At 39.3% G+C, this 18,269-nt stretch overlaps 1 protein-coding gene and 1 long non-coding RNA gene across 3 annotated transcripts; both read right to left on the reverse strand.

Moving 5' to 3' along the window:
• Positions 1-1,376: 1,376 nt before the first annotated feature.
• LOC134217502 (uncharacterized) lies at positions 1,377-3,247 on the reverse strand. Of its 2 annotated transcripts, none has more exons than XR_009981066.1 (3): positions 2,773-3,247; positions 2,016-2,184; positions 1,377-1,953 (listed from the first exon to the last, which is right to left on the reverse strand). It is a non-coding gene; the product is annotated as an uncharacterized LOC134217502 (long non-coding RNA). The 2 variants fall into 2 exon arrangements; XR_009981064.1 differs by having other exon boundaries at positions 1,379-1,953; positions 2,016-2,163; positions 2,773-3,213.
• Positions 3,248-14,634: 11,387 nt separating this feature from the next.
• On the reverse strand, positions 14,635-17,537 carry LOC134217515 (phosphatidylinositol-3-phosphatase SAC1). The gene is made up of 6 exons (XM_062696280.1): positions 17,349-17,537; positions 17,135-17,226; positions 16,637-16,842; positions 16,333-16,573; positions 15,152-16,152; positions 14,635-15,082 (listed from the first exon to the last, which is right to left on the reverse strand). Exons 1-6 carry the CDS (start codon positions 17,381-17,383, stop codon positions 14,873-14,875), a joined length of 1,785 nt encoding a protein of 594 aa, XP_062552264.1. The 5' UTR covers positions 17,384-17,537; the 3' UTR covers positions 14,635-14,872.
• Positions 17,538-18,269: the final 732 nt, after the last annotated feature.

Here is an 18,269-nt window from a genome sequence, read left to right on the forward strand (position 1 = left end):
GAAGCGGTAGCCATATGACCACCAAGCCCGTTAATTGTTGATTTTGAACATACAAAAGATAAAGATGGTTGATTTTAATAGTTGAAGAAGTGCCTGAATCTAGCGTAATGAAGCTGAAATACGTTTGATACACTTTTTTGAAAAACCCGTGGTAAATATCTCTTTACAAATCGACATATTATCGCTGAAATATTAATTGACTTGCGTGATGAGCCAACCCTAAATTTAGGCCAAACATCACCTCCCGTCAGCCTATTCTGTTTTCTTGAGAACGATACATTATGAGGTATGATTCCCTGGGGAATAGTATAGAACCCATCCAACCAAAAACAGCAAGCAACAACAATCATCAACAGAGGTGGAGCATTGAATGCTCTTGGTTGGATCACATTTTGGAGTCGCTTGTACCCTTCGTTGAAGAAGCAATTTAGTTCATCAGCTGGGATACTCATCTTCGCATGATTATGAATTCCCTCCCTTCTCAGGTTGCATCACAGTTAATTTCGCTGGTAGGTTATGATCAAATTGTAACTCTGCATATCGTTTCTTGGCCCGAAAGATGAGTGTGTTTGCTCTATCTTTTTTCCGAGTATAGTCGATCAATTGAGGGTCACAACGTGCTCTGTAAGAATTGCGTGCATATAACCTGTACGCAAGGTTTCTAATGTCCACAGATCTTATAATTTCGTTTGATTACAAGGGTTCATGTACACACTTAATCTTTTTACCGGGATCTCAGCAAAATGTTGAACTTTTAGGGCCGATGTCCACGTAGCGGTTTTTCAAGCTGCGTTGACGCAGCGTTATTCGGCGTTGAATCAGGCTGGGAATGCACACGACAAGCGGTACTTTGCCGCAAAACTTCTAACGTCAAACCTATCTGTCACGCCAAATGTCATCCGCCTGCCAGCTGTTGTCAGTCTGTCATTTTTCATTCTCTTCCAATATGAATCGAGTTCTCCATTCACATAAAGACATCAAACGTGAAATATTTAGATTTTGATTTGTATGAAGCTCATCGCCCCCGAACAATATTCAATGGGTATAATGCTATTCTAAACATTTCATGAGCTTTAACATACCTATATGATGACAGACTAGTGATGGTAACTCAGTATTATTCCAAAATAAAAGTTCAATTAATGCTTTTTAGTATAGAGTAGAAAAATAACTCACTGTAGATTTAAAGTCTCCCATTACTTCTAAAATGAAAAGTTTGAACTTCCGAAATTAATTGTAGATCTGTGAAATTGAAATCGTGCCGCACAATTCGATTGTTTTGAATAAAAACGTTTTCAATACAGAGAGACAGAAATTTGGCCTCGCTTTGCTTAATCCCAATATGTTTTCTACAATCATAATAAATGAATATTATTACAATTTCATAATGTTGCTCATTCTTTATTTCCAACTTAAATTTATTACTTCATAGATTAATTTTGAATAATAGTGGATTCAGGCATTCAATTGTTCTTGTCTTGAATTGAGCATCTGTTTCATTTGGGGTACGATTTTTATTAGTTCCATTTATCGGTAATCATTTGCTCACGAATAAAAAGTCATTAAACTTTTTTTTTTTTTTTAATTCTTTATTAAAGTGTTTTTTTAATTTTAAAATTAAGTTCAACACTCAGTCATTAAACATTTTGGTCAGATACTGCAGTCACTCCTACAAATAAGGTGCTCAAAATCTTCCTCCGAAAGCATCACAAGCGATTGCTGGCGTGTTGCTACGTTTGTCGTTGTTCTTCCAAAGAAGTGCTATCTAAATGCCAAACGTCGTTATTATCATTGCAATTTTCACTTCACTGCAACACGGACCGATCGCAGTAGCGTTGCCCACAACACTAGAAGAAACGCATTAGTACTGTAACTCGCCATCCCTTTATCTGATCTCGTTTCTTCTTGCACTTGCAATCCACATTATTTGACGATTTCCTTCCGTTGACATTCCTAAAAACATGAACATATATCAGCAATAGAAAAGCCAAGATATAGGAACCTCCATATCAAACCTATATTTAATAATTCTTCCCATGGCGGAACTGGTATCGCCTTCCTTGGTGTATACAGGGTCCCGCGGAATGTTGGTTGGAACTTTGTTGGTTGAATGGTTGAATTTTGCCTGGTCCGTTATTCATCCCAAAACTGCCACATCACCGTCTGTTCGGAAATCAATTTATTCTGATAAAGTTGGTACAATTAACGTCACAACACTATCCGACACATAGGGTAAAGTGACCAATAGTGGACCCCCAACCAATAGTGGACCCTCCAGCCATTTTTGCATTATTACTGCACAATGTCAACATTTTGGTATGAAATTCTATCGGGAGAACCTACCTTATAGTCCAATGATTTGATTACATGCTTTGGAAATGCTATGGAAAGTCAAATTATATGATTTTTTACAATTCTATAAAAAATAAACACGAGAGTGTCTATTACAGGAATATTTTGGAGGGTCCATAATAGGGAAGAAGAACGTCCCGAAACGGGACATGAAAATCAAATGAAGTGTCGACTATAGGGAAGCAATTTCCTATTATGGACCCCCAGGGGGTCTACTATAGGACAAATTCAGTTAGACTTTAAAATGTTAATTTCAACGAATAACGTCGTGTATTTGGGTGTTTTATGTATGCATCGTGAAGAGGGGATGCAGAGCTTGTTGTTAGATATCAAGCAGAGTTAATATGTTGCAAATGTCTAAGCCTTATGGCAGGAAGAAGTAAATTCCGCTACTAGGGGGTCCACTATTGGGCATTTTACTTCCGTTGACTTTGACTCTATCCACCAGCCTGGGATGGTTGCTTGTCAGTTCTTTCCAAAGATGTTTTGACCGCGACTGGTACTAACACAGGAACGAAAGAAACACTTATTGCTCCGAACTATTACAATTGAATTACTAGATTTGAAAAGTGTTGCAATTTGCAAATTAATTTGCGAAACCAAAATGAACTGATTTGCGAAGTATTTTTGTTTGTTTTGATTTCGCTCTGACACATTCTTTCACATCACAGATTTTCCCATTAGAAATCTTGTTGGAAAGAAAAAGAATAGAGAAATGTCAAAAAATACTCGCGTGCACGCAGCGTTCCTGTGGGGAGTTGCGGTGACTTTGCGGTAACTCTCGCCGCAAATGAGACGCGTGTCGACGCCGCGTTAACGCAAGTGCGTGTGCATGATTCTATTTGATGTTGGGTACTTCCTACCGCAATTGCGTTGACGCTGCGTGCACGCAAGTACAAAACCGCTACGTGGACATCGGCCCTTACCGAGAATCGCACAGCCGTGCCCCAGCAAACATTGCCGAGATTTCTGTCAAAATTACTGATAATCAGCTAACAAACGCTATTTTTGACGGAATATCAGTTATTTATTTTGCTGGCGCACGGCTGTGCGGATTTTTGCCGAGCTGCAGAAATAAAAACTGAGTGTGTACAGTTATGTTTCGAACAAAAGCGTGTTGTTATAGCATTCCTTTGAGCTTAGGCGATTAAAGTTCAGTATTTGTTGTGAAGATTGCTGAACAGTTGCAAATCCTTTGATTGAAAATCAGCTTGCAATCGAAGGACTTCAATAGCTTGAACATTTCTAATTTGGATGCCTTGAGGATTGGATCTCTGTACTCGAACATCATTTTATGATCGGAAATAGTGTGCTCGCAGAAAAACAGACGTAACAGCTTGAAAAAATTTCTGAAAATCCATCGCCCAGCTTTTCTACCTCCATCTTGCGAGCATGTTACACGAAATAATGTTTCGTATGACATTGTCACCAGAATGCACTGGAGTGAAATGTCAAACGCGAAGGATTACGACGCTGGCGCCTCTATTTGTGAAACGCCCAATCAATCAAATTCAAATTGATTGTTTAAGCCATGGTCGATGGTCATTTCTCTAGTGTTACGTCTGTTTGTCTGTGCCTATATGTTATGTGTCTTTCACCATTAGTGAATAAGTTCGTGGGAAATTATCAAGCCGGCTTCGTTGACGGCCGCTCGACAACGGACCAGATCTTTACTGTACGGCCTTCAAAAATGCCGTGAATACCAGGTCCCAACGCACCATCTGTTCATTGACTTGAAGGCGGCATACGACAGTATAGACCGCGTAGAGCTATGGAAAATTTTGGACTAGAACAGCTTCCCTGGGAAGCTTACCAGACTGATCAGAGCAACGGTGAATGGTGTGCAAAACTGTGTGAAGATTTCGGATGGACACTCCAGCTCGTTCGAATCGCGCCGAGGACTAAGACAAGGTGATGGACTTTTGTGCCTGTTGTTCACCTTCTAGTGCAGGTGTCATGTTATACAAATTGTACAATAAGAGTAGTTTGGTCAAACCACAGAGAACTCATCTTCATTCGCGTGCTTGTGTAAGTTTGTACTGGTCATTTTAAAATATGTCGTTATGCCCCCGTTGCGCGGTGCTATAGTGCTGATAAACATGGTTAAAATTTGCCGTGTTTTACTTTTTAGCGCTAGTGTTCATTCCGAATTGCTCCTAGGCTCGCTCCTAGGTGGCAGCACTACATTGTTTATGAAGTGTATGCCAACGCCATCACTTAGTGAAATTGAGTTTTTATGTTGGGCAGCCTGCGTTGGCGGCGCTGAGGTGTGATTTAAATCTTTACACACGTTTTTAACGAAATTTTGTTCGAGCATCCATGTCTGTTCTCTGTGGTCAAACATTGATTTTAGTATTTGTTTGGTTGGAGTTCCCATCCGCATATAGATCCCTATACCGCCACATGTGTTTGTGCCGCGACTTCGGCCAAATGGTAACGAATGTCTTACAAAGTTATATCCTAGAATGTGATTCGGGTCAACCGGGTCCGATTTGGGTCTTTAGTTTAGTTTCGGTTACCGCAACAATGTGATACGTGCAGGTTGATACGTTCGTTGGGGCATAGAAGCTGATCCGCAGGGTGGCCAATGAATCGGGAAATCGGGAAATGCGGGAAATATGCGGGAATCGAAAGTCCATGCGGGAAATGCGGGAAAAAGTCGGGAATTTCTTGAAATTATACAAAAAATCGGGAAAAAAGTCACCAATTGTTCATTTTATAAATTTATGTATAATTATTCTAGTGTAAAGCATGGCAAAACATCATTATTTTTTTAAATGGTTTGGCCTTTCCACGTAACGTTTGAAACTATTTGAGGAACTATCCGGCTTTGTCAGAGTATGATGAAAATGGTATTGCTGTAGTGATTATGAAAGCAATATGCCACCTACACACTTAAAATAAATCGCAGATTTCTGTGAAATTTCACCGAAATCTCAACAGCAGAACTGTTCGGTGAATAATATTACAGATTTTCGGTAATTTTGACAGTTGAACAAAGGAAAAATCGCAGAAAATTTGGTGAAATAATTACCGAACAGTTCTGCTGTTAAGATTTCGGTGAATTGAAGCAAAATTCACCGAAATCTGTGAAATGATTTAAGTGTGTACGCTTCGGAAGGCTTCTGAGACCAAGGAAATCTCCGAGGGTCCTAGAAAAAGATAATTAGCATTTCGTTGCAGCTTGTAGATCCCTGAAGAAGATGCTTGTTCGATATTTTCTTGAAAGTGACTCGAGTTTTGCCTGGAAACTCTATGGACCGTAATCGAGTATATCCAATTATGTTCGATTCCAGGCGTACATCTCAACAATCTCTGGTCATTCGTTGTTAACATCTATAAAACAAGATGGTAATGATGTACAGGAGAAGTGCTTTAGATTATAGAACATAATTTGGTCGAAAACCAGCATAAGGGTGAAGCAAAGACTGGCATAAACAATAAAGTATGATGCTATAGCAATATCAGGATGTGTATCAATAGTAAAAATAATAAAATCCATAAAAATTCTTCTAAAATAAGTCTTATTAATAACTCAAAATAGATTGAGGCAAAAATAAGTGATAGGTAACAAGCAATGAAAGACATAAAGGTTATAATTATTATTATCTTAATTGAAAAGACTGGCTGATCTGTTAAACACGAAGGTGTTAGAGAAGATGGATGCCAAAATATTAGCAGATGCAAACATGTTTATTCGCTCAACGGATTTTTCAATTTATTTGTGGCTAACTCGTTAACTATAGCAAAATCAGCAATGATTCGAATTGTTCTGGGCTGTCATTTTGAATCTGAAACATCCATTTTCCCAGCAGTTGTTCTAGATTTATTTTTTTTATAACAGTTGAATTTCAACAGCTTAAAACTGTTATAGGTACCGTTCAGTTCTATTTTCTGTGGATTTGAACCACGAGTGAATCACGAGATTCAAATATTTTTCGTTTGGTTCCAATCCATTTTGATCCACAATTCGCCTTTTTAAAGAGCAATAGGGTAAATCACTACTTGGGCCTATGGACCCGATTCCCGGCTCACTGCACAGAAAACTAATGATTTATACTGTTTGGAAGCCGTAGGTTTATGATTGATAATTTTTTAAAAGTCTCCCATTTATCTTTCGCAATACTCAATATATTTCAACCACTTGTTTTACTCCTAATTGATCCAATTGTAGAAAATTAGAATGTAGATTCCAAAATTTCACTGTCCGATGCCACACCACTGAGCCGAAGTGATTCTTTCCACTTTTACAAAACGGTATCATCAAATAAACACCTACCTGAAAATCGTCACAGTGCTCGATACAACCATTGCTTTAAGTTGTTAATCACCACACCATAATTCTAAACACACGCACTTCAATTCTTCCTATTAGTTCGTTTCACTAGAACTTATTTAAACATATTAGAATACATTTTAAAATGTATTCTCAAACCGAACAAAAAATCACCTCGGCCCAAGAACTTCTAGCCGCACCGTGCTGCCAAAAGGCCAGGAGTATGAAAATGATCCTTCATCGTTAACAGGAAAACTGTCTAATACGTTGACGCTATCATGTTATTTATAATACTCTCGATTTCAAAAGGTGAAAAGAATATTGTTTTTAAGTGTTTGGAAGAAATTTGGATGAGTAAATATATCTTCTCAACCAAATAAAAATGATTATGAATAATACCATCTGGCATCTTGTTGTCGTGGAACGTGCATATTTTTGTTTACGTCTCATTTTCTACCGTCCCGAGAGAGAATGAGAGTAAAATGTTGAGAGATCGAGTAAATTTTTGTTTAGGCCGGGAACTGGTTTTACGTGTGCCGGAATGGCAAATCGCTATGACTGAAATGAGTGCAGCATCTCGTTATTTTAAATTTTTTGAATGATATTTAGCACGAATAGCTATTTTTAAGCAGAAGTGAACCCCATTGCAGTATTATACAGCCCACAAAATTCAGGAAAAGTTGCTTCCTGTCATAAATATCAATTAAATAATGCAGTCGTACACATGTTAGGCCGGGAATGGGGTAAGAAACCCTATTTTTTTTTCATGAAATGAAGAATTTTTCAAACACGAATAGAACACTGCTGGGGGAAACCAGCGAGTTTGTTCTATTTCACTCAAGATTTGAAAAACGTTCAAAAATTTGCAATGAAACTGAATCATTGCTGATTTCATTCTTAGAAGCCTTAAAAAATTGAGCTTAAATTATTCAAAAAATTGACTGAGCCAATAAAACTTGATAAAATTTTTGACAGTAAATGTCGAGAAGTAGGAGGTTGAGGGTTCGAGTCATACCAAGACACGTGGATTCTTTTCCGCAAGTTTCATTTCAATTTGTCGATTTCGAGACATTTGCTGTGCATATGCGCAGCTAAGATATTTAACAAAAAATGTAATCGTCAACTCACTTTTAGAAGAAATTATGACTATTCACGTTTTTTAATCTTCAAAATTATATCGGGAATTTTTCAAAAATATCGAGAAAAAGTCGGGAAATATGCGGGAATTTTAAAATGTAAGTCAAGTGGTCACCCTGTGATCCGGTTGTAGTTGAAGAATTTGCCCTTCATTCTCAACCCGCCAGTACCACCGCTATAGTAGATGCGGTACTTGAATGTTTGCTATGGGGATTTTGGGCCACAGAATTTTCTGGATTGGGCACTGTGTGGTACTAGATGATGAACTTAAATAGTGCATGCCACGTGTTAGCCGTTATACGATAGCACTGAAGCAGGGAATAAAGTCCCCACAGACACGGCAAATGCTGGGTAATGCGTACCATTGGTACTCCGCGTATAGGCTGACCATCCGTACCGTATTTAACGGGACAGTCCCGTTTTTTAAACCTTATTGTGCTGTCCCGTCGTAATCTTCAAAATCCTCAATTTGTCCCGTTTTTTCATTGACTTTTCGAAAGATTTTTTTAACTTTATTTTCGCGATTTTTATGGATTTTGCCGGATATGAGCCAGCCTAGAGCTGAAAGTATTGCTTTAAAAACAATGCCATTTATGTTGTTATGTATTTCGCATGTATCGACTTTTCTTAAGGTTTTCAACAGTTAATAATAACAGGTGACAAAGGGAGATTTTTTTTTCATACAGTTTCATTTCAATGACTTTTTCTGCTTATTTCGAAGGCGTTCAAAATTGGCCAACTTCATCAGTGGATTGAATAGAAACGGTAGCTTGGTAGGAAGTATATCCTGAAAATCAGGTTACGCCTCAACGTGATAAAATGATGCGCAGGGACAAAAATATCGCTTCCTAATTTATGGGTGGGATTTATGGGATTCCGTTGTAGGAAATAAGAATTTCGGGCCGATTCAAAATATAATTCGGTGGAAATCTCCGAGAGCTCGAGCTGTAAGCCAGTCTATAAATTAGCTAGGATTTTTCTACTTTTCGCGACGATATTGCATGAGCCCCGCCTTTTTGGAAGCACATGGGAACAAAATCAATGGACAAGATTCCCGAGGTGTGAGGCTTCTTTTTGCCAATTTTGATCGAAAAGTGCCAACCATATTCATGGAAATAATTAAGATTACATTTCATTCATGTTCTTTCCTTGTTGAGATTCTTATTATTCTTATCCGTAAATTTTTCCGCACTAATATTCATGAAAAAGGGAACGCGAAATAAATAATCCCAATCGCATTTGTCTTTTGATATTTTTTTCTCAAAATTATTTTTTCTTATTCCTCCAACGCCTAGACCTTTAGGCATGGTACTTTGATTTTTTTTTGTTATTTTCAATTGTTCAAAATTGAAAAAAAATTTCATATTGGTCAATAATAAAATCCATGTTTAAGAGTAAAATAATATAAAATTTCAAAATTTCGCAATTTTCCAAAATATATATATTTTACTTTACAAAACAAGGTTTTTTGTCCCGTTTTGTAAGTGCGTTCAGTGTTGTAAAATGTCATTTGCATTCGTTTGTATAATTTTCCCAGAACTTTTTCCAGTAATTAGCTATCAACTATCAAGTATGACGAACTTATAGCGCTTAAATGTGGCTACAACTTTGTCTAACAAGACATTGCTGTAAATATGTAATCTGGGGCGTGGGAGGCAAAATGTCATTCAAATGACATTATGTCAAATGACACGTGACATTTTGAAGAGATTTCACTCTCTAGCCTCAGATGTTATATTTAGAGCAATGTACCCTTGGACAAAAATATAGCACTACTCAAGCGTTATGCGTACATCTGAAATTTTGAAGTAAATTTGGCTTCTGAAGAAACTTATGAACGAATTAGTGAAATGACATGCTGATGACATTTTACAAGCCTGAGTGCGTTTGTGCCGTTTTTTTCACCGAATTGATCTGGTCAGCCCGCGGTCTTTAGCCTCTTACCCAGCAACTCCTATCCCTACCTTCCAATGAAGCCGTCCGGGATACGAGCAACCTTATGAAAGATCGGGTAACCAACCCCGGTAGGAACTATGGTTGCAAATCTGATTGAGCGTCTGTTCTCTATGTTAGGGGCGGCTGATCATCGTTCGAGTGCCAGCGAGGGACTCGGTACCAGTGGATCACCACTGTAGACAGAATCACAAACCGATCAAATTCTGATTGATGGACAGCACTTCTCCGACATTATATCGACGTCAGGACATATTGCGGCGCTAACATCGCTAACGGTCGCGCTGCAGCAAGGGACCCGGCAGAACGTGGAACGCTATAATAGCCGGAAACGCGATGAATGTATAAGTGCACATTATAGTAAACGAGACTCTAACGAAAGGCGGAAACACGGAAGGTAGAATCATAAAAGGCAGAATCACGAAAGACTCTTATACATGTAACAAAAGGCGGAACATATCATAAGGCGTAATTTCAAAAAGTAGAATTTTGTCATTTGTTAGTTTTACGCAGGCGTCTGCTTGGCGTGAGGGAGCACATATTTTATTTTTGAAGACTCACATCTGCCCGGTCTAAGTTGAAGGGGGATATGATTCCTTCTTTAAAAGCACGCTCATCCGTATACAGATATGTCCCGATTTCATCACGTTCCGATCAAGATGAATACACAGCTAGGTGTTGCAATGTGCTTAGTTTGTGGAAGAGAAGAAGGCGGGGGTGAAAAATTCATTTTCAGTGCAAAACGACAACAAACCGGCTGGCTCTCCCATACTAAAATCCAAGATGGCTGAATCGTGAATTTGGCGGATTGGAACACCTAGTGGTGTATTCATCTTGGTTCCGATTTTGTCATGCTCCGATTTTGTCACACTCTGATTTCGTCAACAAAATTATTCCGTTTTTATCAACAAGAAAATTCAATCATTTTTTTTAGAGATTTAGCTTTTAGAATGAAATAACTTTGATTAGTGTCTGGCCAAATGTTGTATTTCAAGACAAAATTTTCAAAACGACTTATCTGATTTTGTAAACAAAAGTTCAAACGTCTATTGGACGAATCTGATAGCACTCCCACGCAAACCAACACCATCAATAGGTAGCTGAAGGTTCCTGCTACCGGTTGGTGGTGTTTGTTTGCGTGGGGGTGCTATCATATTCGTCAAATCGTCGTTTGAATCTTTGTTTACAAAAGCAGATAAGTCGTTTTGAAAATTTTGTCTTGATTTATAGTATTTCAAGCACTAGCGGTAAAATAGTCGTAACTAACAAGACAAGGTTTCTCTTTACCGACTTCTCCCCATCGAAATAAAAGAGACAAGATGCGGGTTTGTTTGCACTTTATTACTTCAGGACGAAGGATTACATTGTTATCTGGCGTTCTGATATAACCGAAAAATCGTTGAGAAACTTTTTCGGATGTTCTAGGCCGTCCAAACTGTTCTGGAGTACATATCCTCGAATGCATTAGGAAATATGTCTACAAACAAAATCTCCTAAGCTGGGATTTATGTCCAAAAATATCTATGTGATCATAAGACATAAATTGATCGAGTTTTGAATAAACGTAAACTATTTCAGGGTCTCCAAAACGCCCTGGAGTTCAGAACATGTGATATACCCGGTTGATCCTTGCCTTGAACGACGTATTCGTGCATCGTTGAACATCTTAGCAGGTACACTGAGCCGATAAGATTTCACTCATTACTTTTACACGCAACTATAGGCCTTTTAGTTTCTCCAAAACATCCTTGAGTTCAAATCAGTTCAGAACATGTGATCTACCCAGTGATGAACTTTGTCAAAAACTTAAAAATCACTCTAAAAAATTAAAAAAAAAAAAGATGTGTGTTAAGAATAAACAGGGAACGTTATAGGGAACGTTTATAATTCTTCTAACCACGAATTGCTGAGTCAACGAAACTTGACTATTTCATACGAGCACAGGCGTGTGCGCTTACTGCTGCGTTGGCATTTCCATATATCGATATATCGAAAAAATATAGTCTTAGTTTAACTCTCATCGTGACCAGTTCTTTCATCCGAACCATGTTCGACAAAAAATCCAATGAAGAAATAGTGATTAACACTCAGCAGCAACAAGCTGCTGCCTCGACAGTGTACCACTACACTGGTGGATGGGCAATTGACTTAATCGCGTGGTTCTTTATAGTGATGGCGCTCATCGCCGTGATTTATTATGTGTGGCGTTGCATCCAACGCGAGATTGACTTCAGAGTCAATCAGACAACGACCACGTGAATTAAGTAAAATCCTAAACAATGTGATCTACCCGATCATCCAAGCCCTGGACGATGTATCCATGCATCATTGAACATCCCAGCAGATCCATTTAGCCGATAGTATTTCACTCACTATTTGTACAACCGGTTACAGGCCTTTTCGGTTGTTCAAAACGTCCTTGAGTTCAGAACATGTGATCTAGTTACTCAACCAAGTCCTGAAAGATGTACCTGTGTCCCGCCAAACATCCCAGCAGGTTCGTCAAGCCGATAAGATGGTACTTATTATATTTACATGCTACTACAAGTATTTTCTGTTCTCTAAAATGTCCTGGAGTTCCGAACACCTATCCGTTCAACCAAGTCCTAAATGATATATCCGTGCATAACATCACAAACATTCCAGTAGTTCCTCGAGCTGGTAGGATATCACTTAATTCTTCTACAAGCTACAGTGGACCCTCCATGAGTTGATGTTCTAAGACTCGATATCGAATCGTTGGAACAAATGATGCCATACAAAAATATTTTCACGGTTACTTTGATAGTCTTTTCGAACAATTTTCCAAGAATTTCTGTTCCACATCTCAATACCGACTTTATTACATCTCTTCAAAACGTCATGGATCTCAGATCATTTCACTACCGAATTTTCAAAACGGCTTTGACCTATCCAATGATCCAACTTATGAATGATGTTAGATATGATACCCTAGTGAAACCATTTAGCTTATATGACTTTAATCATCACTAGCTAGAACCATTGCAGGCCCTTACGGTTGGCTAAAATATTCTGGAAGTCGTATTGTTTTATGTAATCATTCACGCCTCAACAAACAAGTCCGCAGCTAAATTGCTCGATACAAACACCTTCTTAGTTATTGTGCATCTAATAGATATCTTGATCTTAACTCAAGATCATTTTGGAGGATCTTGGACATCTTCTTCTTTTGCTTTGGCTCTACATTCCAACTGGAACTTAGCCGGCTTTTCTTTGTACTTAGTATTTCTTCAGATATTAATTGAAAGCTTTCCTATGCCCGCCATTGCATGGGTATGTATCTAGTGAGCCAAGTACAAAGGGAACGCTATGTCCAGGGAATCTAGGATGTTTCCCAAACGAAAATATTCTAGACCGGACCGGATCTAACCGTGGACACCTCGTATTGCAGAAAATTGTGTTTCCATTATTCCTATTGGATATTGCCAAAAACATTGCAAAAAATTTGATTGACTGACCTGGCAGATACCTTGAGCTGAACTCGAGAATGTTTTGGAGTACCTTGAACATCTCAAAATCAAGAGAATTGAGCTTGCATGGTGCGCTCATGCTTATTGAACCATGTTGGGTACATATCCATGTTGAGGACATTGCATGAAGCTTTGGTTGTCCGGTAGATACTTTGGGTTGATCTTGGGAACGTTTTGGAATACCTTGACCATCATTGAGAAAACTGGATTTAAATAATGCGCATGTGTCTATTGGACTGGATTGGGTATATGACGATGATGGTGACTTTGCATAAGCCTTGGTTGATTTGGTAGATACCGTGAGCTGAATTCGTAAACGTTTTGGAGAACCTTGAGCATCTCGTATTCCAGAAAACTGATCACTGTCTCAACGATCAAGATGACTAAACTTGATTGAGTGTTCAGATTTATTGAGCAATGTGGTATAGGATCCAAATATTTCAGATTCATCTGCAAGCTGTCAGAAGCAAAATCTTCCCAAGGTTTTGAATATCTAGGTCTTCAGGGTAACTTGACCTCGAATATTTTTCCTGGGTAGCCGACATCCTGATTAACATTTTTGCTGAAGAAACTGGGGACCTAGCTCTCTTCGGTAGTTTTTCACAGCCAATCTCAAACGCTGGGCATATATGACCCATCCGTCCCGAAATTAACCCTTTCGGAGGTCAAATATTTTCAAATTTATTGTTATGTTATCAACGGATGCCACCTTATCTTAGGGAACGTTCATAAATTACGTCACGCGGAGGAGAGGGAGGGAGAGGGTTTCTAAAAGTGTGACTACTCATATCAATTTATATGAAATTTCATACAAAAAGTGGGACAATGAATGGAGGAGGGATTGACAATGGTTAATTTTTCGTAACATCATTTATGGACGTTCCCTTGATGCACTCCTTACTTGTCAGGAACCTCAACCAGTCACCATTGATGATAAATATATATTTTCTATTCCTATGTCTTTTCACTGGGTGGCAACACTAGCATGTTCACGTGGTTTATGGACAGTCCTTTAGCATTTAAAAATGTCACATTTTACCAGCAATAATTCATTTTTACCAAAATTTTAGATTAAAAAATCGTCTAAGAAAATTATGCCGATTTTTTCACTGTTCCGATTTTATCAACTGAAACTTACGGACCGTGTTGATAAAAACGGAACATACCTGTATATGTCTACTTTCTATCTATTAAAATCTCATCTCACAACTGAAACACTAGCATAGACCGTATAGTCTTCCTAAGTTAAGACAGCCCAATGCAATTCTGTCTTTTGTGATTCCGCCTTCCGTAGATCTGCCTTTTGTTCATTCTGCTTTTCGTATTCCGCGTTAAGTGCTTTGCGCCTTTCGTAGTTTTCAAACTATAAAAGTTGATTGGGTCGATGATTAGGATTTTTCTCTCAAAAGAAACATATTTGCTGTGTCTACTGACGAATGCCTAGGGAATTTAATGGAATCACCATCTCATGGCTCAAAGACTGAACCATTAAAACTGGAAAAAAGGATATGACAGCGTGCGCCTTTAAATTCGATAACTGGAACCACTAATAAGACCTACTACAATGATACTTAACCCATAAAGTACTGTACAATAAGTTTGGAAATAATAAAAAATAATTGCACCGCAACAACAATGAAGAACATCCATCCTACCGATAACGTCAAGCTTCCATCTTGTTGCTGGACCGTATCGCCGGCACCAGCTTGGGCCAGTCGACAAACTCCACGCCATACTTGAGTATACCGCCTCCGGTTACAGCGACCATCGAGCCCCAGAAAAGTATGAAAAGTAAGCTCTCGGTGTTATACTCCTGCGGATAGACCGCCGACGTGAAGAACATTGCAAATGCAAACAACAAAACTACTGGGAACTGTAAAAGGATAATGGGGGTAATAAGATATGAATTTCAGTTGACGCTGATACGACAAACAAGACTCACTGTTCCATATTTCCATCCTTTCTGAATCACCAGCGGACACTGAACGGTGAGGCCTTCACCGTCCTTGACCACGTACTTTCCAAGGAATAGATCAATCGCATCCTGTCGGAAGCCATCGTTGAAATTGTTCTTGTAGTAGCGCGTCAACGAATTGGAACCGTCCTTGAGAAGCCCCATCTTGGTGCGTTTGCCGGTTCGGGTGAAATCGGTCTTGAGTGCTCCAGTTCCCGAATACTGGGTGGAAATCATATCCGCATTGTCGGCCCATACATTTTTAAACAGCCACTCGAATGTTGAACTCGGATCGATCCTCTGCCCTGTCGTTAGAACGCCCAGTTTGATCAGGCTCTGTTCCAAACTACGCTTCGCCAACATACTCTGGACAACGTTGGTGCGATCCAAACAGTCAATGCAGTTGGTCCGGAAGACGCCATCCTGCGAGGACATCAGATTTCCATCTCTTCTCAAGTGGAACATACCAAATTCGTCCTGCTCGTGGGCCAGTCTGGCAATCAAATTATGCAGCCTATCGTATCGCATCTTGCGGCACTCGGCATGAAAATCGTACGATTCGTAACGCACATTCTGGTTACCCAGGGAGGAAATCGTCGTGGCGAAGGCTTTCTCCAATACATCTTCCGCTCCCCGATGGTCAATTAGATTTACCAGCACCTGGCGTCCGTAGTGAATCAACTGCGCATCTAAATGTTTCGAGCAGGCGATCAGATGGTCCCGCCCAGCCACCAGCTCCGGTGGAGGCTTGTACTTGAGATTTGGCGTTTGTCGCCAGAACAGGGGAATGCTTCCACGCGTTTGCACGAAGGACACCTTATCTCCACGGACATCGACAATTTGTTCCGTTTCCACGTAGTTCGAGACGTTGCCAGTTTGATCGATTCCGCGACAGAACAGACGCGTCCCGGCCCGATGCACCGACCGGCGGGAGATCAGAATCCACTGGAAACTGTGATTGTTGACCAGGACATCGTTGATTGAGACGACTGTAAAAAATCAAAATAACGACCGCTCTTAATAAAAATCCAAAATCATTGTAACAAATAAATATGATGGGAATTGGGTGTAGATTGATTTTATATTGATAGTATAGTGATTCCTTCCTCATTCTTCCATTCTCAAAAGTCCATTTGATTAAGTAGATGCTATTAAAAATTAATACTTACATCCCAAGATCAGCGGCAAGCTGTACTGTCTCAAATCGGGTCGATGGAAATACTTCAAAAGGTAACCATTCCAAACGAACCTCGAATCCGACCTCTCGTACAGTGCAGTCTGCATAAAGTCCGGTGGCATACAATGTAGCCGTTGTAGCGTGTGAGTGATATCGTAGGTGTACGAAAAGTAGTAGTACGGTGTGTCCAGAACTTGCCGGACCATCGCCAAGTAGACACTGTTTTGCGCTTTCTGGAGAAAAAAAAATACGATTGTACAATCTACAAGGATCAGAACAAAAGCTGAAAGGTTTACCTGTGTCTCACTCAGATGCGTCAGGGACGGAACGAAGGGGATGATGTCGAATCCGGCCAAACGCCAGATGACCTGTGAGTTGATGATCCCAACGAATATACGGTGCGTCATCACCACCAGATGGAATCCGCTGATCAGCTTGATCACACCCAGTATACCACATATCTTGCGTACCTGAATGCCCTGCGGAAGCTGGTTTGTTTTCACTACGAAAGGAAAGATTTTATATTAAATTAGTCTTTCCTCAAGACTATTATTGTAAAATAAGTTATTGTCATTAAATGGGAACTAAAAAATTTGGCCCTGTTCTATTCTAATATACTTTATTATTAGTGCTGTCCAATGAGCAGCTCGAAGTTGTTATCGTCCTGCTCGTTCTTTTTTTGTCAGCAAACGGACATTAGAGAGATGGGAAAAACTTCGAGCTGCTCATTGGACAGCATTATTGTCTTATATAAATTCCTATGACAACCCTGTAGAACACAACATGAAAATTACCCTGAATCGATTTCTCCTGGCTGATCCGGTCGATTATCAAAACCTCGCTTTTCCCATTTGGTTCAATGTAGAACTTATCAGCTGTAATATAACTAGAATAAAAGATTTCAAGATTATTATCTATGTAAGCTACAAATCTGAATAATTTCGTCACTGGGAAGGCGACCCATCTTCTAAACTCAACAAAAACTTCTTGAAACACATCAGTACTCACAAGTTCATATCATCGTGAATCTCCCACGAAGCCATGGTTGTTCAGCCAAACTATTATATCGAATTGCAACTGAAAATTATTCCTTTTTGGAAATAGATTTCGGTATAAATACTAATTTTGTGACGATTTTGTAGTTCAGACTCTGATCCCGCTGACTGTCCGTCGGCCGTCCATGAAAAATCGATGACGTGATGATCGGATGATGACAGCTACGAATGGAAAGATAAAAGAGAATTGAAGAAATAACAGCAACACACAGGGGTGTCACAGCGTAATTGGCATAATGCCGTTTGATATAATACTATTTGACATAACGATTCTTATGATTGGGTTATTTGCTAATTTTCAAACTGTCACTTTTAAGTTTAATTCTCCAAATAAGACAGACCCTAAAGGTATAGTATTGTGTTCAAAAGAAATTTCTTTTTCTTTCCCAATCACATGTTAAACTCCGTTTACTGAAACGGAAAAGTAAAGAAATTTCTTTTGAACACGATACCGCAACCTTTAGGTGGGACGCTAAACAGACTTGACACGACGGCCTTCCGACAAGACAGGAGGTTTGCTCAGGTCCAATACCAGACGAGTTGTTGTAATACGGTGGTGAAGCACTGGGTAGAGCGCTGCACTGAGTAATTATTGAGAATATCTTTCACGAAGTAATACTCGGATTATTATTCTCTGGTTACCGTGGACCCCCGGTAATATGACCGGTTTTAATCTGAACACTTTTTAATTTGAACCCCGTTGGTTTGAACATCGTTCAAATTAAAAATGGTTCAAACGTCATTTACCACGTGGAATCCAGAGAAGAAAAATGGAACATCGTGAAATGGAACGCAGAATCAAAACAAACCAGCAAAGAGAGTAGCCAGAAACCAGTTTTTCTGATGCTTATAGAGTAACCAGAAGTTCAAATTA

The sequence above is a fragment of the Armigeres subalbatus genome, chromosome 1 (assembly GCF_024139115.2).
Source record: "Armigeres subalbatus isolate Guangzhou_Male chromosome 1, GZ_Asu_2, whole genome shotgun sequence".
Classification (NCBI taxonomy): Eukaryota; Metazoa; Arthropoda; class Insecta; order Diptera; family Culicidae; genus Armigeres; species Armigeres subalbatus.

Bases quoted from the DNA above. Each gene is read 5' to 3' on its own strand.
- LOC134217515 (XM_062696280.1), bottom strand. From the start codon at position 17,383: ATGGCTTCGTGGGAGATTCACGATGATATGAACTT. The intron at 16,843-17,134 runs GTAATTTTCATG...TTCCTTTCGTAG, and splicing joins CCAGGAGAAATCGATTCAGG to TGAAAACAAACCAGCTTCCG. The intron at 15,083-15,151 runs GTGAGTCTTGTT...ATCCTTTTACAG, and splicing joins AAGGATGGAAATATGGAACA to TTCCCAGTAGTTTTGTTGTT.